This window comes from Camelina sativa, chromosome 1 (assembly GCF_000633955.1).
Source record: "Camelina sativa cultivar DH55 chromosome 1, Cs, whole genome shotgun sequence".
Taxonomy (NCBI): domain Eukaryota; kingdom Viridiplantae; phylum Streptophyta; class Magnoliopsida; order Brassicales; family Brassicaceae; genus Camelina; species Camelina sativa.
In genome coordinates, this window is record NC_025685.1 from 18,791,890 (window position 1) to 18,814,224 (window position 22,335).

At 35.4% G+C, this 22,335-nt stretch overlaps 3 protein-coding genes and 2 pseudogenes across 5 annotated transcripts in view; 1 reads left to right on the forward strand and 4 right to left on the reverse strand.

Moving 5' to 3' along the window:
• LOC109128077 lies at positions 7,256-8,170 on the reverse strand (annotated as a pseudogene).
• On the reverse strand, positions 8,521-12,403 carry LOC104698800 (altered inheritance rate of mitochondria protein 25). The gene is made up of 12 exons (XM_010414192.2): positions 12,171-12,403; positions 11,644-11,976; positions 11,232-11,318; positions 11,005-11,046; positions 10,823-10,867; positions 10,018-10,083; positions 9,869-9,925; positions 9,707-9,768; positions 9,340-9,460; positions 9,090-9,167; positions 8,882-8,988; positions 8,521-8,758 (listed from the first exon to the last, which is right to left on the reverse strand). The coding sequence occupies exons 1-12, from the start codon at positions 12,282-12,284 to the stop codon at positions 8,728-8,730; spliced, it is 1,143 nt and encodes a 380-aa protein (XP_010412494.1). The 5' UTR covers positions 12,285-12,403; the 3' UTR covers positions 8,521-8,727.
• On the forward strand, positions 14,729-15,663 carry LOC104709592 (annotated as a pseudogene).
• On the reverse strand, positions 15,892-16,969 carry LOC104698804 (chlorophyll a-b binding protein 151, chloroplastic-like). The gene is made up of 2 exons (XM_010414199.1): positions 16,733-16,969; positions 15,892-16,639 (listed from the first exon to the last, which is right to left on the reverse strand). Exons 1-2 carry the CDS (start codon positions 16,876-16,878, stop codon positions 15,988-15,990), a joined length of 798 nt encoding a protein of 265 aa, XP_010412501.1. The 5' UTR covers positions 16,879-16,969; the 3' UTR covers positions 15,892-15,987.
• The window catches only part of LOC104698813 (nuclear pore complex protein NUP133-like), a 5,960-nt gene continuing 1,256 nt past the window's right edge, over positions 17,632-22,335 (reverse strand). The window contains exons 1-8 of one of the 3 annotated variants that reach the window (XM_019228797.1): positions 22,198-22,303; positions 22,054-22,111; positions 20,303-21,451; positions 19,354-20,072; positions 19,122-19,274; positions 18,602-18,938; positions 18,430-18,497; positions 17,801-18,328 (exon numbers count right to left, since the gene is read on the reverse strand). In XM_019228797.1, coding sequence (XP_019084342.1) covers positions 17,801-18,328; positions 18,430-18,497; positions 18,602-18,938; positions 19,122-19,274; positions 19,354-20,072; positions 20,303-21,451; positions 22,054-22,111; positions 22,198-22,215 — 3,030 coding nt within the window. In that variant the 5' untranslated portion in view covers positions 22,216-22,303. Of the gene's footprint in view, positions 18,329-18,429; positions 18,498-18,601; positions 18,939-19,121; positions 19,275-19,353; positions 20,073-20,302; positions 22,112-22,197; positions 22,324-22,335 lie in introns of those variants that run through there. The other 2 variants (XM_019228794.1, XM_010414207.2) reach the window with 2 other exon arrangements.

Here is a 22,335-nt window from a genome sequence, read left to right on the forward strand (position 1 = left end):
TTGCCTTTACCTGCACCACAAACACATATTGAGATGCATGAGTATTTGATAAACACTCAGTGAGGCAATCCTCCCATCTACTGGGCTATACACACAAGCAACAATGATATCAATGTTCCAAACAATCAACAAACAAGACATACAAACCAGGAAACCAAACATCGTCTCGCTGGAAGGGAGGTGTCGACCGACACCTGCCAAGTGTCGACCAACACTGGCCATGGTGTCGACCGACACTACCCAACAGTGTCGATCGATGACCATTTTGCTGGTGTTGACCGACACCAAGTGGTGTCGATCGACAGTCCACCTGCAATCGCGATCCACTCGAAGCCGAGAGTCGAATCTCGCTCCCAAACTCCTCCAAATCGCCCAATACTCAAAACCCAAGCCGTAAACATCCTTAGAAACTTGTAGCAACCATTCCCCAGCAAGAAAACACACAAAACAACAACAAACCACCAAGAACAAGGAAATCAAAGGCTTAGATTAGCCATGGTCATGCACTCACCTCTTTGCAGGAAGTTTCTGACCAACAATGAACGAATCCACACTCTCAGCAAGCTTCCCCCACGTTCCTAGCCTTGAATTCTCACTCCCACAGCAAGATCTCACCCACAAATCCTTTAAATCTCACAATCTCCCACTAGACCCTCAAGAACAGTTTCCTCTCTTTTCTTTTCTCTCAATGCGGCGTCAGACAACAAAAACACGACCCTAGGTCGTTTTCTCCTTTTTAAACCTTGGTCCAATGGTTTTCTTAAACCAAACCGGTCCAAAACAATAATTAAAACAATCTGGTCGAACCAGAAATAAGTGATGTCGACCGACACCAACATGGGTGTCGATCGACACCCACCCCCAAAACGTAGAGTTTTGGTTCGCGGGCGTTACAAAGGCGATTATTATCGGTTTCATCCAATCTGTGTTTAAACAAATGTGCTACAGCGGATATTTGAAAAAATTATACGTAAATTTATATAGATAAATATATATAGTTTTTACGAGTTTGTACATATGATAAGTTGATTAAATTAACATTATATTAAAAAAATATTCCGCGGTATACTATGGATTAAATTATAGAATTAATAATCAATATACAATAATACCTTCTTATACACTGAGCAAAAGAAACAAATTAACAAACAAATACAACTTCAAATTACAATTTTTTACTTTGAAATAACTTGTCTGTGGGATACCGCAGATTAAAATCTAGTTAAATGTGAAAAAATAAATGCTTTTAAAGCATCTTGTTGTAAGAAAATAAAATAACAAAACATTATTGAGGTACGTTTTTTTGTTTGAAGTTACTTTCTTTCAAAACTTTTGCTATTTTCTATAAGATAAAAATTAAAATATACAATTACCAAAAATATTTGGTTTTTTTTTAGAGCTTTGAGAGCCGTACGTAGACATTGCTGCAGCTTTGCCATAGTGTTTCTTTTTTTCCAGTAAAACGTGTAATTAGGATTTACAATTATCACCGGTCCAACGAATAATATGTTTAAGATAAAAAGCTGTAAGGTTAAAAACGAATGTTCCGCTGCCGAGGTTTGAACCCGGAACTCATCTAGATGAAGGGGATTATTATCGGTTTCATCCAATCTGTGTTTAAACCAATGTACTACAGTGGATATTTGAAAACATTATACGTAAATTTATATAGATATATATATAGTTTTTACGATTGTACATATAATAAGTTGATAAATTAATATTATATTAAAAAGTTATTTCGTGGTATACTATGGATTAAATTATAAAATTAATAATCAATATACAATATACCTTCTTATACACTAAACAAAAGAAACAAATTAACAAACAAATACAACTTCATATTTCTATTTTTTACTTTGAAATAACTTGTCTGTCGGGTACCGCAGATTAAAATCTAATTAAATGTGGAAAAAATGCTTTTAGAGCATCTTGTTGTAAGAAAATAAAATAACAAAACATTATTGAGGTATATTTTTTTGTTTGAAGTTACATTCTTTCAAATCATTTGCTATTTTCTATAAGATGAGAATTAAAATATACAATTACCAAAAATATTTGGTTTTTTTAGAGCTTTGAGAGCCGTACGTAGACATTGTTGCAGCTTTGCAAGAGTGTTTCTTTTTTTTCAAATAAAACGTGTAATTAGGGTTTACAATTATCACTGGTCCAACGAATAATATGTATAAGATAAAAAGCTGTAAGGTTAAAACGAATGTTCCGCTTCCAAGGTTAGAACCCGGAACTCATCTACATGAAGGGGATTATTATCGGTTTCATCCAATCTGTGTTTAAACCAATGTGCTACAGCAGATATTTGAAAACATTATATGTAAATTTATATAGATATATATATATAGTTTTTACGAGTTTGTACATATAATAAGTTGATTAAATTGACATTATATTAAAAAATTATTCTGCGGTATACTATGGATTAAATTATAGAATTAATAATCAATATACAATATTACCTTCTTATACACTAAGCAAAATAAACAAATTAACAAAAAAATACAACTTCAATTTCAATTTTTTACATTGAAATAACTTGTTTGTGGGATACCACAGATTAAAATCTAGTTAAATGTGAAAAAATAAATGCTTTTAAAGCATCTTGTTGTAAGAAAATAAAATAACAAAACATTATTGAGGTCCGTTTTTTTGTTTGAAGTTACTTTCTTTCAAAACATTTGCTATTTTCTATAAGATAAGAATTAAAAGATAAAATTACCAAAAATATTTGATTTTTTTTAGAGCTGTGAGAGCCGTACGTAGACATTTCTGCTGCTTTGTCAGAGTGTTTCTTTTTTTTCCAGTAAAACGTGTAATTAGGATTTACAATTATCACCGGTCCAACGAATAATATGTATAAGATAAAAAGCTGTAAGGTTAAAAACGAATGTTCCGCTGCCGAGGTTTGAACCCGGAACTCATCTAGATGAAGGGGATTATTATCGGTTTTATCCAATCTGTGTTTAAACCAATGTACTACAGCGGATATTTGAAAACATTATACGTAAATTTATATATATATATATATAGTTTTTACGATTGTACATATAATAAGTTGATAAATTAATATTATATTAAAAAGTTATTCCGCGGTATACTATGGATTAAATTATAAAATTAAAAATCAATATACAATAATACCTTCTTATACACTAAACAAAAGAAACAAATTAACAAACAAATACAACTTCAAATTTCAATTTTTTACTTTGAAATAACTTGTCTGTCGGGTACCGCAGATTAAAATCTAATTCAATGTGGAAAAAAATGCTTTTAGAGCATCTTGTTGTAAGAAAATAAAATAACAAAACATTATTGAGGTATATTTTTTTGTTTGAAGTTACATTCTTTCAAATCATTCGCTATTTTCTATAAGATGAGAATAAAATATACAATTACCAAAAATATTTGGTTTTTTTTTAGAGCTTTGAGAGTCGTACGTAGACATTGCTGCAGCTTTGCAAGAGTGTTTCTCTTCTTTCAATAAAACATGTAATTAGGGTTTACAATTATCACCGGTCCAACGAATAATTTGTATAAGATAAAAAGCTGTAAGGTTAAAAACGAATGTTCCGCTGCCGAGGTTTGAACCCGGAACTCATCTATATGAAGGGAATTATTATCCGTTTAATCCAATTTGTCTTTAAACCAATGTGCTACAGCGGATTTTTGAAAACATTATACGTAAATTTATATATTATATGTAGTTTTTACGAGTTTGTACATATAATAAGTTGATTAAATTAATATTATATTAAAAAATTATTCTGCGGTATACTATGGATTAAATTATAGAATTAACAATCAATATACAATATTACCTTCCTATACACTAAGCAAAAGAAACAAATTAACAAACAAATACAACTTCAAATTTCAATTTTTTACATTGAAATAACTTGTCTGTGGGATACCACAGATTAAAATCTAGTTAAATGTGGAAAAAAAATGCTTTTAAAGCATCTTGTTGTAAGAAAATAAAATAACAAAACATTATTGAGGTACGTTTTTTTGTTTGAAGTTACTTTCTTTCAAAACATTTGCTATTTTCTATAAGATAAGAATTAAAATATACAATTACCAAAAATATTTGGTTTTTTTTAGAGCTTTGAGAGCCGTACGTAGACATTGCTGCAGCTTTGCCATAGTGTTTCTTTTTTTTCCAGTAAAACGTGTAATTAGGATTTACAATTATCACCGGTCCAACGAATGTTGTAAGGTTGTAAGGTAATAAGTATAAGATAAAAAGTATAAGATAAAAAGTTGTAAGATAAAAAGTCACCGGTCCAATTATAATAAGTATAAGATAAAAAGTTGTAAGGTTAAAAATGAATGTTGCGCTGCCGAGGTTTGAACTCGGAACTCATCTAGATGAAGGGGATTATTATTGGTTTCATCCAATCTGTGTTTAAACCAATGTACTACAGCGGATATTTGAAAACATTATACGTAAATTTATATAGATATATATATATTGTTTTTACGATTGTACATATAATAAGTTGATAAATTAATATTATATTAAAATGTTATTCCGCGGTATACTATGGATTAACTTATAAAATTAATAATCAATATACAATAATACCTTCTTATACACTAAACAAAAGAAACAAATTAACAAACAAATACAACTTCAAATTTCAATTTTTTACTTTGAAATAACTTGTTTGTCGGGTACCGCAGATTAAAATCTAATTAAATGTGGAAAAAAATGCTTTTAGAGCATCTTGTTGTAAGAAAATAAAATAACAAAACATTATTGAGGTATATTTTTTGTTTGAAGTTACATTCTTTCAAATCATTCGCTATTTTCTATAAGATGAGAATTAAAATATACAATTACCAAAAATATTTGGGTTTTTTTTAGAGCTTTGAGAGCAGTACGTAGACATTGTTGCAGCTTTGCAAGAGTGTTTCTTTTTTTCCAATAAAACGTGTAATTAGGGTTTACAATTATCACTGGTCCAATGGATAATATGTATAATATAAAAAGCTGTAAGGTTAAAACGAATGTTCCGCTGGCAAGGTTTGAACCCGGAACTCATCTACATGAAGGGGATTATTATCGGTTTCATCCAATCTGTAATTAAACCAATGTGCTACAGCAGATATTTGAAAACATTATACGTAAATTTATATAGATATATATATAGTTTTTACGAGTTTGTACATATCCTAAGTTGATTAAATTAACATTATATTAAAAAATTATTCTGCGGTATACTATGGATTAAATTATAGAATTAATAATCAATATAAAATAATACCTTCTTATACACTAAGCAAAATAAACAAATTAACAAACAAATATAACTTCAATTTCAATTTTTTACATTGAAATAACTTATTTGTGGGATACCACAGATTAAAATCTAGTTAAATGTGAAAAAATAAATGCTTTTAAAGCATCTTGTTGTAAGAAAATAAAATAACAAAACATTATTGAGGTACGTTTTTTTGTTTGAAGTTACTTTCTTTCAAAACATTTGCTATTTTCTATAAGATAAGAATTAAAATATACAATTACGAAAAATATTTTGTTTTTTTTAGAGCTTTGAGAGCCGTACGTAGACATTGATGCAGCTTTGTAAGAGTGTTTAATTTTTTTTCCAGTAAAACATGTAATTAGGGTTTACAATCATCATCGGTCCAACGAATAATATGTATAAGATAAAAAGCTGTAAGGTTAAAAAAGAATGTTCCGCTGCCGAGGTTTGAACCCGGAACTCATCTAGATGAAGGGGATTATTATCTGTTTCATCCCATTTGTGTTTAAACCAATGTGCTACAGCGGATATTTGAAAACATTATACGTAAATTTATGTAGATATATATATATATAGTTTTTACGAGTTTGTACATATAATAAGTTGATTAAATTAATATTCTATTAAAAATTATTCCGCGGTATACTATGCATTAAATTATAGAATTAATAATCAATATACAATAATATCTTCTTATACACTAAACAAAAGAAACAAATTAACAAACAAATACAACTTCAATTTTCAATTTTTTATTTTGAAATAACTTGTCTGTCGGGTACCGCAGATTAAAATCTAATTAAATGTGGAAAAAAATGCTTTTAGAGCATCTTGTTGTAAGAAAATAAAATAACAAAACATTATTGAGGTATATTTTTTTGTTTGAAGTTACATTCTTTCAAATCATTCGCTATTTTCTATAAGATGAGAATTAAAATATACAATTACCAAAAATATTTGGTACGTAGACATTGCTGCAGCTTTGCAAGAGTGTTTCTCTTTTTTTCAATTAAAAAATGTTATTAGGGTTTACAATTATCACTGGTCCAACGAATAATATGCATAAGATAAAAAGCTGTAATGTTACAAAAGAATGTTCCGCTGCTGGGGTTTGAACCCGGAACTCATCTAGATGAAGGGGATTATTATCCTTTTCATCCAATCTGTGTTTAAACCAATGTGCTACAGCGGATTTTTTAAAACTGCTACTGCGGATTTTTTAAAACATTGTACGTACATATATATTTGTGCTTCAAATTTTTTACGAGTTTGTAAAGTTAATGAACTCCAAAACTAGAAGTGTTCATTGGAGTAACAAGTTGATTGCATAAGAATCCATACATTTCAAGCATATGAATATCCTATGATTAACCATGCATCATAAAGATGTGAAGAAGACTCTAAACAGTATGATAGAGTGTATTCTTCTGAACTATTACTTATTCATGTAATTTTTATTATTCTTAACGTACAACAGTCTATTAGTGTGTCTTCTTCTCCTCGATGTTAAACCTAAATATCCTCAAATTAGATAGCTCTTTAATTTGGTTTTTGTGGGAATCAGCCAGAATGAAAAAGACTCTTTAACCAGCATTTTAGTGTATGAAGTTTTGTGAGGAATGTACATACAGTATGTGCTATTAAGTTAAGAGTCCAACTATGGTTGTCAGAAATCACCATAAAAATATTTGTGAAGCTCCTAATTACCTAAAACAGAAAAGGATTAGCATATTCTCGTGGCTGGAAGACACACTGCTAACATGTTGTTTAACTCGATATCCGGAAACGCCAGAGTAGCGAAACAATATATATATATATATATATATATATATATAAAAAATGCAAGAGAAAAAAATTTCTTGAGAGCCTGACCAAAGGGAGAAGTACTATATATGGTCAGTGATCTCAAAACACACAAAAAAGATTCTATAGTTTCTAAAGAATTTGAAAGACAGAGAAAGAGATCATCATTCTACAGATTCTTCATTGATTTCAAAGTCTCTTGTAACAGCAACCTGACATCCATTGACTTCAGCTCTTCCTCCTCGACCATGAAGAATCTACTGTGAACATCTTTGAGCAATTTTAAAACATTTGCCAAACCACCGGTACCGTCATTTACACCCTCGTATGTCTTCTCCTCAGAGTAAGAATTTGACTCCTGGCCAATGACTCTGAAATATTGGTACTTACTAATCTCTATTAGGTTATCCTTTTGGCGACCAGACCAAATATCACGCGTATCATCAACAATCACCACCCCACGCTCCTCAGCCAAACCCAAATCAAGCGTTTCTCATGAGGACTGTCGTCATTTGTAATTACTCTATTACCAAAATAAAGTTTATTCGGATCAATCAGCTCCAACATGGCTTTAGCGTAACTGCGACTACCCATTGTGTAAACAATCATTGTGAACATCTCGTTGGCTTCTATCAAGAAGAAGCGGAGAAAAGGTCGTAGCCTTACCAAGGGATCTCCCATGACTTTGATTTGCCATAGATTTTCCCTCGTTGTTGAACCCGCTACGTGAGTTAGATACATCTCTGATTTGGAGAGCTGTGAAACGTTTTTTAGTGTGAAGAAGCGTGTGATCCAAGTCAAGAACAAGGTGAAGCTTCTTCTCCTTGACACCGTCACTAGATTATGGAAATATAGGAACTCTGAATCTGACTGACTTTATTCTAGCAATCGACAATTATTGCCTACTTGCTGCTACGTTTCCTTTCTCAGGAGCTAGCTCTTCGTTATATCTTCGGCTCTTCTGCTGGTGAATCTTCCGATCCTTCAATCTGGAGAAGATCGTGGAAACAGTGGTAGTTGTAATTGGAGAAACTGGTTCGGGGAAGAGTACTCAGCTCTCTCACATAATTGATCGACATGGCTACAAATAGTCCAGGGTCATCATCGCCCTTACTCAGCCAAGACGTGTGGCAGCGAGCTTAAATTATCTCTTGGAGAAGATGTTGGTTGTATTATACGTTTCGAGGACAGAACTATAGAGAGATCTAGAAGATCACGAGATTCATAACAATATATTCTATATTTCTTATTTAGATAATTTATATATTTGCATTCATTATAGTTCTAAAAAAACTCTTCTACTATGAGAGTCGATATAGTATACAGTACTTGCATTGGTCAAAAACATGGCGGATCTTGTTCTTGCAACGACGATGGTATATTCTATCACTTCAGAGACAGATCAAGTTATTTTCCCAGGACACATGTATCATAAATACTCTTTCGACACATTGTTCATCATGCAAAAATAATCATCGTTATATAAACAGAGTTATGTAAATAATTTAAAGTTGCATCTACTCTGCATATTCGTAAGAGTTGAAATGAGACATAGACACAGCACAAGGCTCAAGTTTTCAGATAGCCATAGAATCATTACCTGAAACAGAGATTGTGAAAGACTGAATCCTACCTACTACTCACCCACCGCCATGAATGGGATTCCCCTGCCAACAACAACCAGGACCGTAATTTTCAGATAAAGTCCATTCTCTCAGTGTTGTAGTTATTAAGAGACTGAATAAGCCAAAAAATTTCATACAAGAGAGATCGTTATAAGGAAAACTTACCAGCCACCATGTCTTGAAAAATAATCATTGTCTAATGAAATAGCAAGCGTGAGGACAACAGCTCTTTCGGACAAAGTCAATGGCCGTTTCACTTCTAGCTCTTCTATCTGTCATGTATTGCATAAGAAAAGCTCAGTCAAATGTCTACTGTTAATGTAAACAACCAAAATTAAAAATACAAGAGTCCACGGCACATGAGTAAACCCACCATTGTCGCAGGGCCGGTTTTGGCTGCAGCATCAGCTTTTCCAAATCGGATCACATACTGTCCAGCATCTGTGAATATCTGTATCATATATACAAGAAGCATTTAGATTTTCATCTCTACAATGTGTCTTCTAGTCTTACACAGATTGCACTGAAAACATTTACAAAAATTTTAAGGCTTAGTGGTCACCACAATAAACTATGTTTTACAATAAACTGGTCATTTAGATCTTAAGTTAAAGAACACAAACCTCAAAGCCAAAACCCCTCCAATCACGATCTATTTGGGCTAACACTTCCCCATCAGCATCCTTCACTGTAAATGTCCAGTTCCAGAACCCAGGATTTTCTACCACTGCAAATTGGGTGTTCCTGCAAACAGCAAATGTCACACATTTGGTTCGTTCCAAGATGTTGGTCAGTTTAACGAAGAGCAGAACACGTGTTGATTCTATGAACATCAAAGCTGTGCTCTGTAAGTCTGTGCCATTCTTAATTGCTATACGAGGCAAACACACATGGTTTTGTTCTCCCAAATAACAACGAAAAGATATTTGGATAGGTCAATCAAGCATTCAAGAATACCAATTTGAAAAAATGCTTCGAAATAAATGTTACCCCAGGTATAAATCATAAATTCTTCTCCATAGATGCCATCTTCGGTGAACTACACCAATTTCCTACGACAGTACCAGACACGGAAATGAGCCCAAATCGAACAGTTAACAACTTAACATTTAGTTACTGCTTTGTAAGGCTTGAAATCCTACACAAGTGTACCTCTCCATCAATCTCAGCATATATTGAACTTGTGATCCACCAGAAAGGTCTGCGAACCTAAATGATGTAGAGGAATTATTTCAGCTCAAACGAAGTAAAGAGTTCTCATGCCGCAAACTTTCGAACAGCAGAATCCAAGAGAACCTCACCCGGAAAAGATCATTCCCCAAAGCATCAGTTATGGAAGCAACAAATGGGCGCCGGGTACGAAGAAGCTGCAAATATTTTTGATACCATTGGGAAATAATGGTTTTAGTTATTTTGGTAGACAGTTGACACATATGAAATTTTCTGCCAACATGATATCTAACTGGCAGGATACAACATCTCTGAGCTAGCAAGAGAATAGAAACAGATCTAGTCTAAGTGCCTGGGGATAATTGATAGAGGCGACACAAGCTTTTAGTGAGTAATGTTACAATTTCTATTATGAAGACTCAAACACATGGTTCTTTAAGCAAACTTATCATTCCTTGATAAGTTGCAATTTCAGCACACTTCGTCCAAACATAAAAAGAGGAAAAAAAAAGACTAGATAACTAGATAATAAAAACGAAATAGCAGATGCAATTGAGGAAAAATTGATAGCTAGCAACAGATGTTCAAATTCGTGAGAGAAATATGTTCAAACAACAAATCCAAAATTTTCTGCTGGAGAATTTAATGCGTGAAAAAAAAAAGTGAAGCCTCGACAATCAAATTTAAACCTAGACAATCAATTAGTAAAGAAAGTTCAAGCCTGGCCATTCCTATCCTCATATACGAACTAGAGTGCAGACAGGCTACCCAAGGATCTTCACAATTAGTTAGCAATAGCAATCAATTGTGTTGTAACATGTCAAAACTTAAAACACTGCTCATTGGTGACAGCAAATTTAGGGTATGAACTATTATTAACACATAATGATATTAGTTGAGGTATGAAGATAGAACATTTCAGAGTGAGAATGTAACCTGACGCGCAATTAGATTGCTTTGTTCCCGGATAGACCCCACAGGCTGTCAAGAAAGTAAGGAAAGAGAGATTTGAAATTCGGAAAATTTGATATCAACTCAAGGTCTTTATGTAATAGTAGTGCCCTTCACACATAAAACTTCAGTAAGCAAACACCCAAAATTTATGTATTATGACTTACTGCCTGAGGATAGCAAACATCTACTACAATATAGCGATTTTCCTGCAGGAAGAAGAGAAGATTACACGAGTATATCAGCTACACATGGAGAGATATCAGATAAAAGGGTAAGAATTTTAAGGGATTTGGTATGTACAAGTTACAAAAATGGTAGAAGTTAATTCATCAGAAACAACAACAGTATAACATAGTCAAATGAGGAACATGAGCCCTGGCAGAAAAAATACCTGTTCAAAACCAAGAACCAGATTTGCCCATTCAATGTCCCTTGTAACCAGCAAATTAGATCGTGCAAGCAGAGTAGCAATTTTGACCTAAAAAAAAGTGAATAAGATTATGAATTCCAACTCCTGAACTCAGAGAAAACAAGAGTGCAAGGAATGAATCTACTGTGGTAAGTTTTCCATACTTGGTTCCATCTATACGAGTTGACAGAGCAAGATTTCATTTGTTCACTTTTAGACTACAGTAATCTCACAACCTAACAAAAGATACTTGAACACGCTCTTAAACTAATAAGTAAAAGAGCAAGTTATAGGCACTCATACATAGCTGAAGATTATCTAAACCCAAACCTAAAAAGAAACCATTTTTTAACCATATCATGGTTTAGTAACCGAACGAAAGATAATGAGTCACCTCCTCAGAAGTTTTAGGCTCGAGAAGACCAGACATAGACTGGCTAACTGGTGGTTGCTGCAGTGTAGGTTCAGAATAATTCCTCCTATGCTTAGAAACTATCCGATATCTCTTTTCCAAAGCCTTTAACTTTCTCCCCTCTAAAACCCACAGCTGAACAAAAAACTTCCGATCCAATCGAGGAACATTATCATTGCCACCGCTGAAGCATCGAAACAGGGAAAATGACACTTGCTCTCGTTCAAAAAACCTTCCTTGAGAACAACATTGCTGACTACTTCTCCACAAGATTGCATTTCCAGCTCGTGAATGCAAGTTCTTGATCCCACCGACCTACGTATAACAACAACAACATTTTTTAATCCAGTTCAAACAGTAAGATCCAAAGGTTCAATAAACTCAAATTACGATTCAGGGAAAAACTAAACCCTAATCAATTTCTATATCTGACGAAAACGCATTCGATTCTTTTATCCATGGGTTTACAAGAGAATCGAAAAATTTGAAATTTTTGAGTGGATAAGTACCAGGTCAGAGAAGGGAGAGGAACAGGAGACAGCTACCGCCGCCGTAGCATCGCCGCGGAGATGAAAACTTGATCGGAGAAGAGAAGAGAGAGAGCGTCTAGAGAAGCAGAGCATGTTTCTAGAAACGTCGGAAAATAATATTTTACCGATCAAATTTGCCGGCGGCTACTAGGAGGATGAGCAGAAACGGTCGCTTTTGTTCCCCTGTGGGAGCCGAAGTTTTGCTTCTTTTTTTTAACACATAATTATTTTCTTTTAGAGTATTTTTTCCTAAATTCATCATTTTAATATTTTAAATTAATTTTTTATGATTATTTATTTCTTTTTTAATCTGATCAATGAATGTGTTAAGATATCATTGGATGAACTTTTTCAAAATAATCAATTTATAAATAAATTTATATATTTTACCAAATTGTTTGAATATCATTTCAAGAGATGATGATGCTCACAAAATTCAACTGTTCATTATTTAGGGTTTTAATGGTAACTGCGGTCAGAGCACCCAAATTCGTCTGCGATTTAGATCGTTCTATTTTTAAGGCAGACAACAGACTGTTGCGGACCAACTCTATTTGTATGCAAAAGCAGTTTACAGTTGGTTGGCTGCGGTTTTGTTTATATTTTTTTTGGACCGCACTACTACGGTCTACGCTTGATAAATGGTTAATAAAGAGCAGTTTAATCCGCAGATGGATTTGTCTGCCCCAACCGGTACAACCATTCACACCCTCAGGGCATCTCCAAGAGAAACTTTAAAAATGAAGTATGGAAACTTCAAAAACGAAGTACCAGACTTTTTTTCTCCAAGAGTATACTTCATATATGAAGTTTTTAAAATAAGTATTTTGCACTATAGTCATTATATTATTCATAGTTACTTTAAAATCATAAAACTTTTATAAATAACTCTAAAACATACATTAAAATGTTACACACAATATTAATTTATAAAACATTACATTTTTATTTAAAATTACATTAAGCCACAAATTACAAATTATTCAACTAAATTATTTCCGTAATGCTCCCATATATGATCAATCAATGCATTGCGAAGAGATAAATGAGCCTCTTTATTTTTTATCTGTAGATTACGAGTTATAAATTGTTGAAATCGAACATTTTCATTTATAGTCATTTCAACGCTTGCCTCTGGCGCTGATCTTGCTTCTCTAATCGGTGCGTTGATATCACGTTCATCCTCAATTATCATGTTATGCATTATAATGCACGCTGTCATTGTATCATGCAAGACTTCTTGGAGGTTCGGGATCAAATTTAGGTGATTATTAGTATTTTTCTAGTATTTTAATTTGTGTCATACTTATGTGTTCATGTAATTTTATTTCATTGTATTACTTTATTTTGTATTAATTATGTTTAGTATCATATTTTGTTGTGTAATATTTGTTGTAATATTATGTAATTTTTATGAAATTTTAATATTTTAATTTTAATTAAAGTATATGTGAAATTTTAATATTTTAAGTTTTTAATTTTTATTAAATATATGTAACAATTAAATTTATAAGAATATATGTGAAATACTTTGAAGTAATAAAATTTTAGGAGTAAAATGATAAAAAAAACATAATTTTTGAAATCCACCTGATGGTAGGATTCAAAATTAGCAAAGTTGACAGCAAAACACTTGCTAACAATAAATGAGCTATGAAACGCTTAAATTGGGTCACGAACCCTGAAATTGCTATGGCCAATTGTTATTTTTAGAACTAATGTGGGACCAATATACAACCAATTCAAGAAATTGGTTAGGGACCACATTGTCTATGTAAAAGTTAATTCATGTAATTGGAGCCAATTCATGTAATTGGTTAGAGACCACCTTGTCTATTATGAAGTATTGAAGTATCTCTTGGAGTACATAAAACTTCAAATTTTCAAATTAGAGAAACATGATCCTCAATTCGACTGAGCGCTTTAGAAAAACATTAAATTCTCAACCTGACCAGGAAGATATCTGGAGATTGTAGACCTCACATAGAAACTCAAGATTGCTAGATATTTATAAAACCTTGGATCTCACGCAACAAAGTGCTCTATAGTATAATGTATAACACACAAACAATGAATATATCAAGAGATTCAGGAGGACAATCTTTTATCATTCTCCAAGAATTCCTATGTCCCAACGTCTCATAACCCTAATTAAAAGATCCTGAGCTAAATCAGGTTGCCTATACACAACCAACAAGGCTTCGCTTTAGTTAGGATCCACGGGTGGAAGCAACGACATACTTATTATTCAATGATTAATTGATTTTTTCGTAAATTACCTTTTTCTTGGTAAATTAATGCATACTCATTTACAGGAAAAATAATTATAATAATTAGAGAACAAAATTTTATAAATTTCCATAATATAATAAATCAAAATACTGAAATTTCTAAATAAAATATCAAAATACAATATTTACTGATTTTGTTTTCTTTGTTTGGTGTAAATTAATTAATTTATTAGCTAGACTTCCCCAAATTTATGCTAATTCTCATATTTCAATTTCACCTTTGCTAAGCTTGGTGCCAAAGTAGTTATGAGAATTGATCTTTCTGAGTTAGAACTCAACAAGCTTCTTGGGAAAGGTTCGTCCGGTTCGGTGAGTCTCATCAAGTACAAGGGACGACGCGACGGTGAAATGCTTTACGCAGCCGTGAAAAGCTCCAACATAATTCACGCCGACTCTCTCCACAAAGAGTTTCAGATCGGATGTTCCAGAATCGTCCAATGCTACGGGACCAAAGTGCAAGAGAGTATCAACAACGAAGGTGACGTGGAGTCCAAGATTATCATGGAGTACGCATCTGGAGGAAGCTTAAGAAATTTTATGAACAGATTCAAGGACATGAAACTGCCTGATCCTTTGATCAGAAGGTTTACGCGTATGGTTCTCGAAGGTTTAGCGATAATTTTGGACACGGCTATGTTCACTGCGATCTCAAACCCGAAAACATCCTTGTTTTCCCGAGTTTCGAGTTAAAGATTTCCGATTTTGGGTTGTCCAAAAGAGAGGGTGATACAAACTGGTGGACTCATCAGTATCCTTTTGCGGGAACACCGATATATATGTCGCCACAATCGGTTTCTAACGGCGAGACTAGGAGAGGTTTGGATTTATGGTCGTTGGGATGTGTAGTGTTGGAAATGTACACTGGAAAGAGACCTTGGTGGGACAACAACTATGACTTGGAAGATCTCAAGAAGGGTTACATGCCTTTGATTCCTAAAGACCTTCCTTGTGATGCAAAACTCTTTGTAATGACTTGCTTCGCCGCGGAGACTGACAAGAGAAAAAACGCTTTTACTCTGTTGAGGCATTGCTACTTGCGTGGAGATGTCAATAAGATCACTGAGCCGTCTCTTGTGAAGAGTAATAATTCTAATGATATAACACTAGAGTTGGAGAAAATTGAGCTCAGGCTTTCGCAACTTAGGTGTAATATTGGTGGTGGAGAGACTAGTGGGAATTGAAAAGTTCATGAGTCTAGCAAGACCCTGGACACCTTGTTTTGCTCTTGATTAAGATTTTTTAATATAACCTTGAAGGTCTTCGGTACATGTAGTTTGATGTTTGCTTTGAAAAATTATGTATTTGGTTATTTTTCTTGCATGGTCCGATAATTATACTAAGGTCGGCTCTTATGAACCTGTCATGTTATCTTGGCACTTGCCAAATGTACGAATCAATGAAGAAACAAGTGCCCACAAAAGAAACCTCATTAAATTGACAAGTTCACATAATACATTCACGAGGTTACAAAGGTAGAGAGATTATGAAGCAAATACAAATGATAATTACTGTCCGGGGGCAAAGTTAGTAGCGTAAGACCAGGCGTTGTTAGCCACAGGATCAGCCAAGTGATCAAACAAGTTCTCAATGGGACCTTTACCAGTGACAATGGCTTGGACAAAGAATCCAAACATGGAGAACATGGCAAGACGGCCGTTCTTGAGCTCCTTCACCTTCAGCTCAGAGAAGGCCTCTGGATCCTCTGCCAAGTTCAATGGGTCGAAGGCACCTCCGGGGTAAAGCGGGTCAAGACCTTCTCCGAGTGGTCCACCTCCGATTCTGTAGCCTTCGATGAAACCCATGAGCACAACTTGACAAGCCCAGATGGCTAAGATGCTTTGCGCGTGGATCAAGTTAGGGTTTCCGAGGTAATCAAGACCTCCTTCTGAGAAGATCTGAGAGCCTGCTTTGAACCAAACGGCTTCTCCGAATTTGACACCGTTCTTGGAGAGGATCTCAGGGAATGTGCAGCCGAGAGCGCCCAACATGGCCCATCTGCTGTGGATCACTTCAAGCTCACGGTTCTTAGCGAATGTCTCAGGGTCAGCCGAGAGTCCAGCGGTGTCCCAGCCGTAGTCTCCTGGGTACTCTCCGGTTAGGTACGACGGTGTGTTCTCCGAGAATGGACCCAAGTACTTGGGACGGTCTGGTCCATACCTGTTACAACATCAGATTGTATTCGGTGATTAGACAGATCTGAAGATTCAAAGATCAAACAAATAAGAGGGAAAGAGAGATTGAATTTAGTACCAGATGCTCTGAGGAGTAGACTTGACGGTACGACGCATAGTCACACGGCCACCACTGGAGACACCAACCTTGCGGAGGAGGTCGTTGGAAGGCTTGAGGGCCGTTTGGCCGGCGAAGGAGGATTGCTGGATAGCTGATGTAGCCATTACCGTAATCTTTGTTTTTAACTACAATGAAAGAAGAAGGATTGAAGAGAGAGTTATGAGTTGAGTTGAGATGAGATGGTGAAACCAATTGAGTTTTATAACAGAGGTGGTGTTTATCTTAGGGGATTATCATATGTACACGTAAGCGAGTTCCGATTGGTCGAGAGAGTTTAAGTTAGATTTCCTTGGTCCGAAGAGAACATTGGTAGTGGTTGTGGTGGTGCCATCTGGCGGTGGAAGATCTTGTGGTTCAGTGAGAGGATAGTGCTTCACACTGATTTTTATTGGATTGGTTTATTGGCTTATTCTCTGTGATGATATATCTCATCTTTAGATTGCGTTATCTTTTATTGTAAACCGTGATTAGTAGTACTCGATTAGATCGGTTTAAACATCAAACCTTCACAATGTGGGTAATTTAGGTTTGGTTCAGTTCAACAATATTTGAGTCCATTTTGTAAAACAATTAGTTACCAAACAAAGATTTGCAAACTGTATTGTGGATAGGTTTGGACTGAATCCGTATTGTTTTTTTCTTAAAGAGTTTAATTGAGATTTCCTTGGTCCTAAGAGGAGATTGGTAGTGGCTGTAATGGTGGCACCTGGCAGTGCGAAGATCTTGTGGTTCAGTGATAGGATAGTATTTCACACTGATTTTTATTGGATTGGTTTTATTGGCTTATTCTTTGTGATGACGCATGATGATATTTCATATCTTGGTTTTGTGTTTCTTTTATCTTTTATTTTAAACCATGATTAATACTGGTTTTAATCATAAAGAGGGAAACTTAAAAAAATCTTACAAACATCTCAGTCAAATAAGTAACTCATATAACAAGGTGCAATGCAATCATCTTCAAAACAATGTCATCCCCTTAAAATCATTTACATTTGTCACTTTTAACTCGAAAGAAAATTTAACTTACTCCATAGGAGATAAGAACTCTTCTGCTACAATACCCTCTTCTTCTACACAACCCAGCATGATTGCAGTTAGCATAAGTTTCCCTGCCTCGGCGAAATCTTTGTGGCTCATCAACACTTCCTCTACGGAAGAAGTTGAATCCTCAGGGTTCTCTCTTCTCAGGGAAAGGACTTGTGCAAAATCCCCATCAAAACTGTTGACTCGGGTTGGTCCGTAACACCTTTGGGAAGCCTGGAAAAGGGCAGTGTTACTTAGATTCTGTAATGTTTCTTTGTCGCTCCAACCTTCATTAGTAGAGGCTTGATGGAGCCTGTCCCAGTCATCTTGATCCGCAGCATTTCTCCAGCATTCTTCTAAAAGACTCTCATGATTTTCACGGAATGAACAGCTCGTCCATGCAAACACCTCAAAAGCTTTTATAGCTGTCCATCGGCCTTGGATACTGAGACAAATTTCAATGAGCTCCTCGGGTCGGAACAGCCTGTTTTTAGCTTCTCCATTTGGCAAGGCTTTTGTTATTTCTTCCTGCCAGATATTACGGTTTCACTGGTTATAGAGAGTTTTTACATAGCTGAGTTTTACCATCATACTATACAGGAGAAATATCAATATAGCTGAATATCTACCTGCAGCTTCAGTAACTGGATATCAGCTTCAATGCGCTTCACTTTCGATTCGGAATCAGCATCCTTATCTGCAATGTGACAATTATTATGAATTTCAGAAAGAAAGACAAAAAAAAAAAAAAACAATAACATGTGGAAAAGGACATACCACCAAAAAAATTAAATATTATACCTGCCACATAGGCTATCTTTGAAAGGTTCAGAAACCGCTTGCGGTCTGCGAATGTTGGTTGTACATCTTCAGGTTCGGGCACCGCTCTTTCTTCTATAGGTGTCATAGACTCTTCATCTTGTGCTAGAGCCAATGTATTAAGAGTGTCAGAAGCAGATGAGAATTGATGAAGAAACGCCTGATGAAGCCACAGCAGATCAGAATGACGCTTTAGAAATATCAGTAGCTCATTCTGGAATTCTTCTCCAAGCCGTAGAAGCTTAGAGAACTGTTTCATATCATAGAGTTGCTGGAACACAAAGTAACTGAATCCTCCTTGTTGTCCCACACCCTCATGCTGCACAACAATGTTTTATGGGTATTAGCAACAAAGAAAATAAGTCCAAAAACTGCCACACACAAAAGTCATACAACAAATTGTCTGACGTGCAATCTCAAGAGTATATTTTATAAGCATAATAAACCCAAAAAATCCAACGTTTTTGAGATTACTAAGGAAAGTGGAAGCCTGAGCTCATACCATTAAGTTTTTGAGCAGCCCTGTATCATTAAGATCATAACATATCCTCCACATAATGTTATAGCCGGCATGTCGCTTTGCAATCGATAGCAAATTTGAACAACGGTTTCTGAAGATATCTTCATCTGTCCTTTCAGTTCTGTCTCTGATGCCCTACAGATACAAAACCAATTCATGTTGTAATTTAACTCAAAAATGATATGCAGTGCACCACATGCAAAGAAGTGCTAACCTGGATTTTTGCTTCCATAAACTCTTTAGCTTGTTGATAAAGGGAGTCAAACATGGTATCCCGCCGAGCCCAGTACTCATTACGCAGACCTTTTTTTTCGTCTTCCATTTCCAATTTTGCAAAGGTAGAACCGGCATAAGCCTCAAGTAAAACTTCGGTAAGTACTTCGAGATGCATGTATATATCTGATTTAGCAGATATATCAATCCTAGATCCCTCAGTTAACAGATGAAGCATAAAGGACGCAATGCACCACAGTCCATTACATACAACAGGCTGAGAGTGCCAAGGTATTAAACCTTCAAGTGGTGGATACCACATTTGATGCTCATTTTTGTAATCTAAGGCAGTCTGAAAAATTGTAACACATGCATTTGAGAGTTCGCAGGCTCTCTGCACTTGAGTTCCTAGTGGTTGGTCAGCTCTGATTATGTACTCTAGTTGCCTGTTTAGACAATAAAATACTTCCTCAAGTTCAGATACCTTGCTGTAGAAAACTTCAGAATTATCTCTGTCCATCAAGAGAACGGTATTTCTCCGAGCTCTCTCCCCTACAAATTGAATAAGATCCCAAAGGGCACATGACACTTGATCCTCCCCAGCATGCGGAGAGCCAAATCTGGCTGAGCGATTCTGGTTAATCAAATTTTGCAGTTCCCGGAGTTGAATCATGGCAGCAAGTTTTTCACCATTTTCCAGAATTATTTGCAAAGAATGTCCTGCATAAAAGATATGTATTAGCTCAGCGGTCAATTTTTAAGCCAACCAGAATCATTTAACAAATTACTAAGCCTTTTTATGAAGTACCATCTATTCTTGGGGAAGAAATTACTATAATTTAGAGTTTCATCTAAAGCATTAAAATTCTGTGTTTGATCATGTATGCAAAAATGATGTAGAATCATGCTACAGTAGGAAGAGAAAACAAGTGAGAGATAACAGTGAATACTCTGTTTAGAGCACAGCTCCTCATGGCATTTGGATAGAGCAAGAAAATGTAGAAAATTCTCATGCTTCTGTTGTTTCTCAACCAATTGTGAAGATATAACAGTCATCGCTACTATCTCAGCCCCTCTAGTTGTTGTCCAATGCTTAGCTAATGTGTCAACTATAGATTTGCTTTTGCGAGCAAAAACATTGGTCTCTCCATCTCTATCAAATGCACCAGATTGACTAAGCTTCTCCAAGGATCCATCAACTTTCCCAGATAACAGAAAATTCTCAAAGAGCTGGCCAAGCAAAGCTTCTGATTCTTCTTCACGGGCTGTTTGACGAGTAAATCCCATTTTAGGGTTTCCTTTATCTCCACTATTCTCTATGTCAGAAATCTCCTTTCCGGCAGTTCTATCAATGCCATATGGTGTCATCCTTGTCTCGTCTCGTGTAGACCTCTCATTGGAACTATTTTTGCGTGACAAACTTCTCTCTGGAGGTTCAACTCCACCAAGCACAACTGCTTTCTCTGGAATTGCCCATACTCCTGCTTTCTCAGTTAACACAGTCCATGCACCATATTCATGTTCATCAGTTGAGGAAAGAACTGAAGCATCCAAGACCTTGCCAGCATCATAAGGTAAATCAAACTTGTAGAGACGGGTAGAACTTCCATGACAGTAGCAAACTGTGGCTGTTCCATCACCTGACAGAATTATAGCTGACCCTGGGGGTCTACCACCAACTCTGAGTTTCATAGAGAATAAAAAGTCTTTATCCTCCACCCTTGCTTTCGGGATTATGACTTGGATTGGACCTTGTTTCTCCAGAAACCTTTCCTCTCTCCCATCTGCAAATCTCATCTCAGATTTATGTTGCAAGGTTAAAAGAGAATATTGTGTATAGCTAGAACTGCTGGCACGGTCCATGCAGATAGTGGCAACAAGAACAGTAATCACTTTACCCTGATCATCTACCTGCAGATCTAGAGGCCAAATTTGCTTTTGACTAGCTATATCTTTCTTGATACCTGAATCACCATCACTGCCAACAATCTCATGTTGCCAGACTTTTGAAACAGTCAGTTCAGGATAAGGTTCAATAGTAAAACAATGTACGTCACAATCTGTCAACATGAAAAACTGCCAACAAGACTCTCTTGCCAATCCTTGTGAAAAACGCCAGATCAAGGACCTTGGATACCCTTCACTAACGGAGGAAGAGCTAATGTTCAACTCTACTTGATTACTCTTAACACCTGTAGGACTACAAGTATATTGCCATAGCTCACCATTAGAACTGCAAGCAATAGCAATACAAAGGCGTTCAGCTGCAGCTACTGCAGTAGTAATCAAAGAATTGAGATCGCTATATTCTGCTCTGCCGCTTTTAATCCCATTGCTTTGTCGCTTTATGAATGATGAGCTTATTCTGCCTGTAGGTGAACGATAAACAACCTGTTCATCAGAAGATCCAATACTAGTAACAGGGGCAGCTTCCTGACCAGAAAAGATGTCAGACCAATACACAACAGCTCGAGATTTCCTATTACACATAACAATACCAACAGGACTACGAGATCGAGCAGCCCTACTTGCTGCACCAGCGGAGGTATCCCAAGGGACAACACTAACCAACCAGCTTTTACCATCTTGTAAACCACTACCAGACTCTTCATTAGTCAAAACACAAGAAGGAAGTTCAAGAACAACGCATTTTCTCGACGGTAAGGTCGTCAAATGACTCCATACAAAAAGTTTACTCCCAGTGATAAACCAAGAAAGACAAGTTTCTGTATCCATACCACCGGAGACACAAGCATCACCTGGAGAAGATTGAAAACCACAAACTAAGTAACATTCCTCAAAGAAACTGTTCCTACTTCTATCTTAAAGGCAAAGAAATACTAACCAGGATAACTTTGTTCATCTCGCAACAATTGAGGAAACTCTCCAACGAATACAGGCTTCAATTGATCTGTATCATCTCCTCTTTCACCATTGTTTACAGGAGAAACTCTTAACGACCATGAACAGATAAAATCAATAC

Coding starts and splice junctions, on each gene's coding strand:
- LOC104698804 (XM_010414199.1), bottom strand. CDS start 16,878: ATGGCTACATCAGCTATCCAGCAATCCTCCTTCGCCGGCCAAACGGCC. Junction 16,640..16,732: donor TCTACTCCTCAGAGCATCTG/GTACTAAATTCA, acceptor ATGTTGTAACAG/GTATGGACCAGACCGTCCCA.
- LOC104698800 (XM_010414192.2), bottom strand. CDS start 12,284: ATGCTCTGCTTCTCTAGACGCTCTCTCTCTTCTCTTCTCCGATCAAGT. Junction 10,084..10,822: donor GCAATCTAATTGCGCGTCAG/GTTACATTCTCA, acceptor AAATATTTGCAG/CTTCTTCGTACCCGGCGCCC. Junction 9,461..9,706: donor ATTTATGATTTATACCTGGG/GTAACATTTATT, acceptor TGCTGTTTGCAG/GAACACCCAATTTGCAGTGG.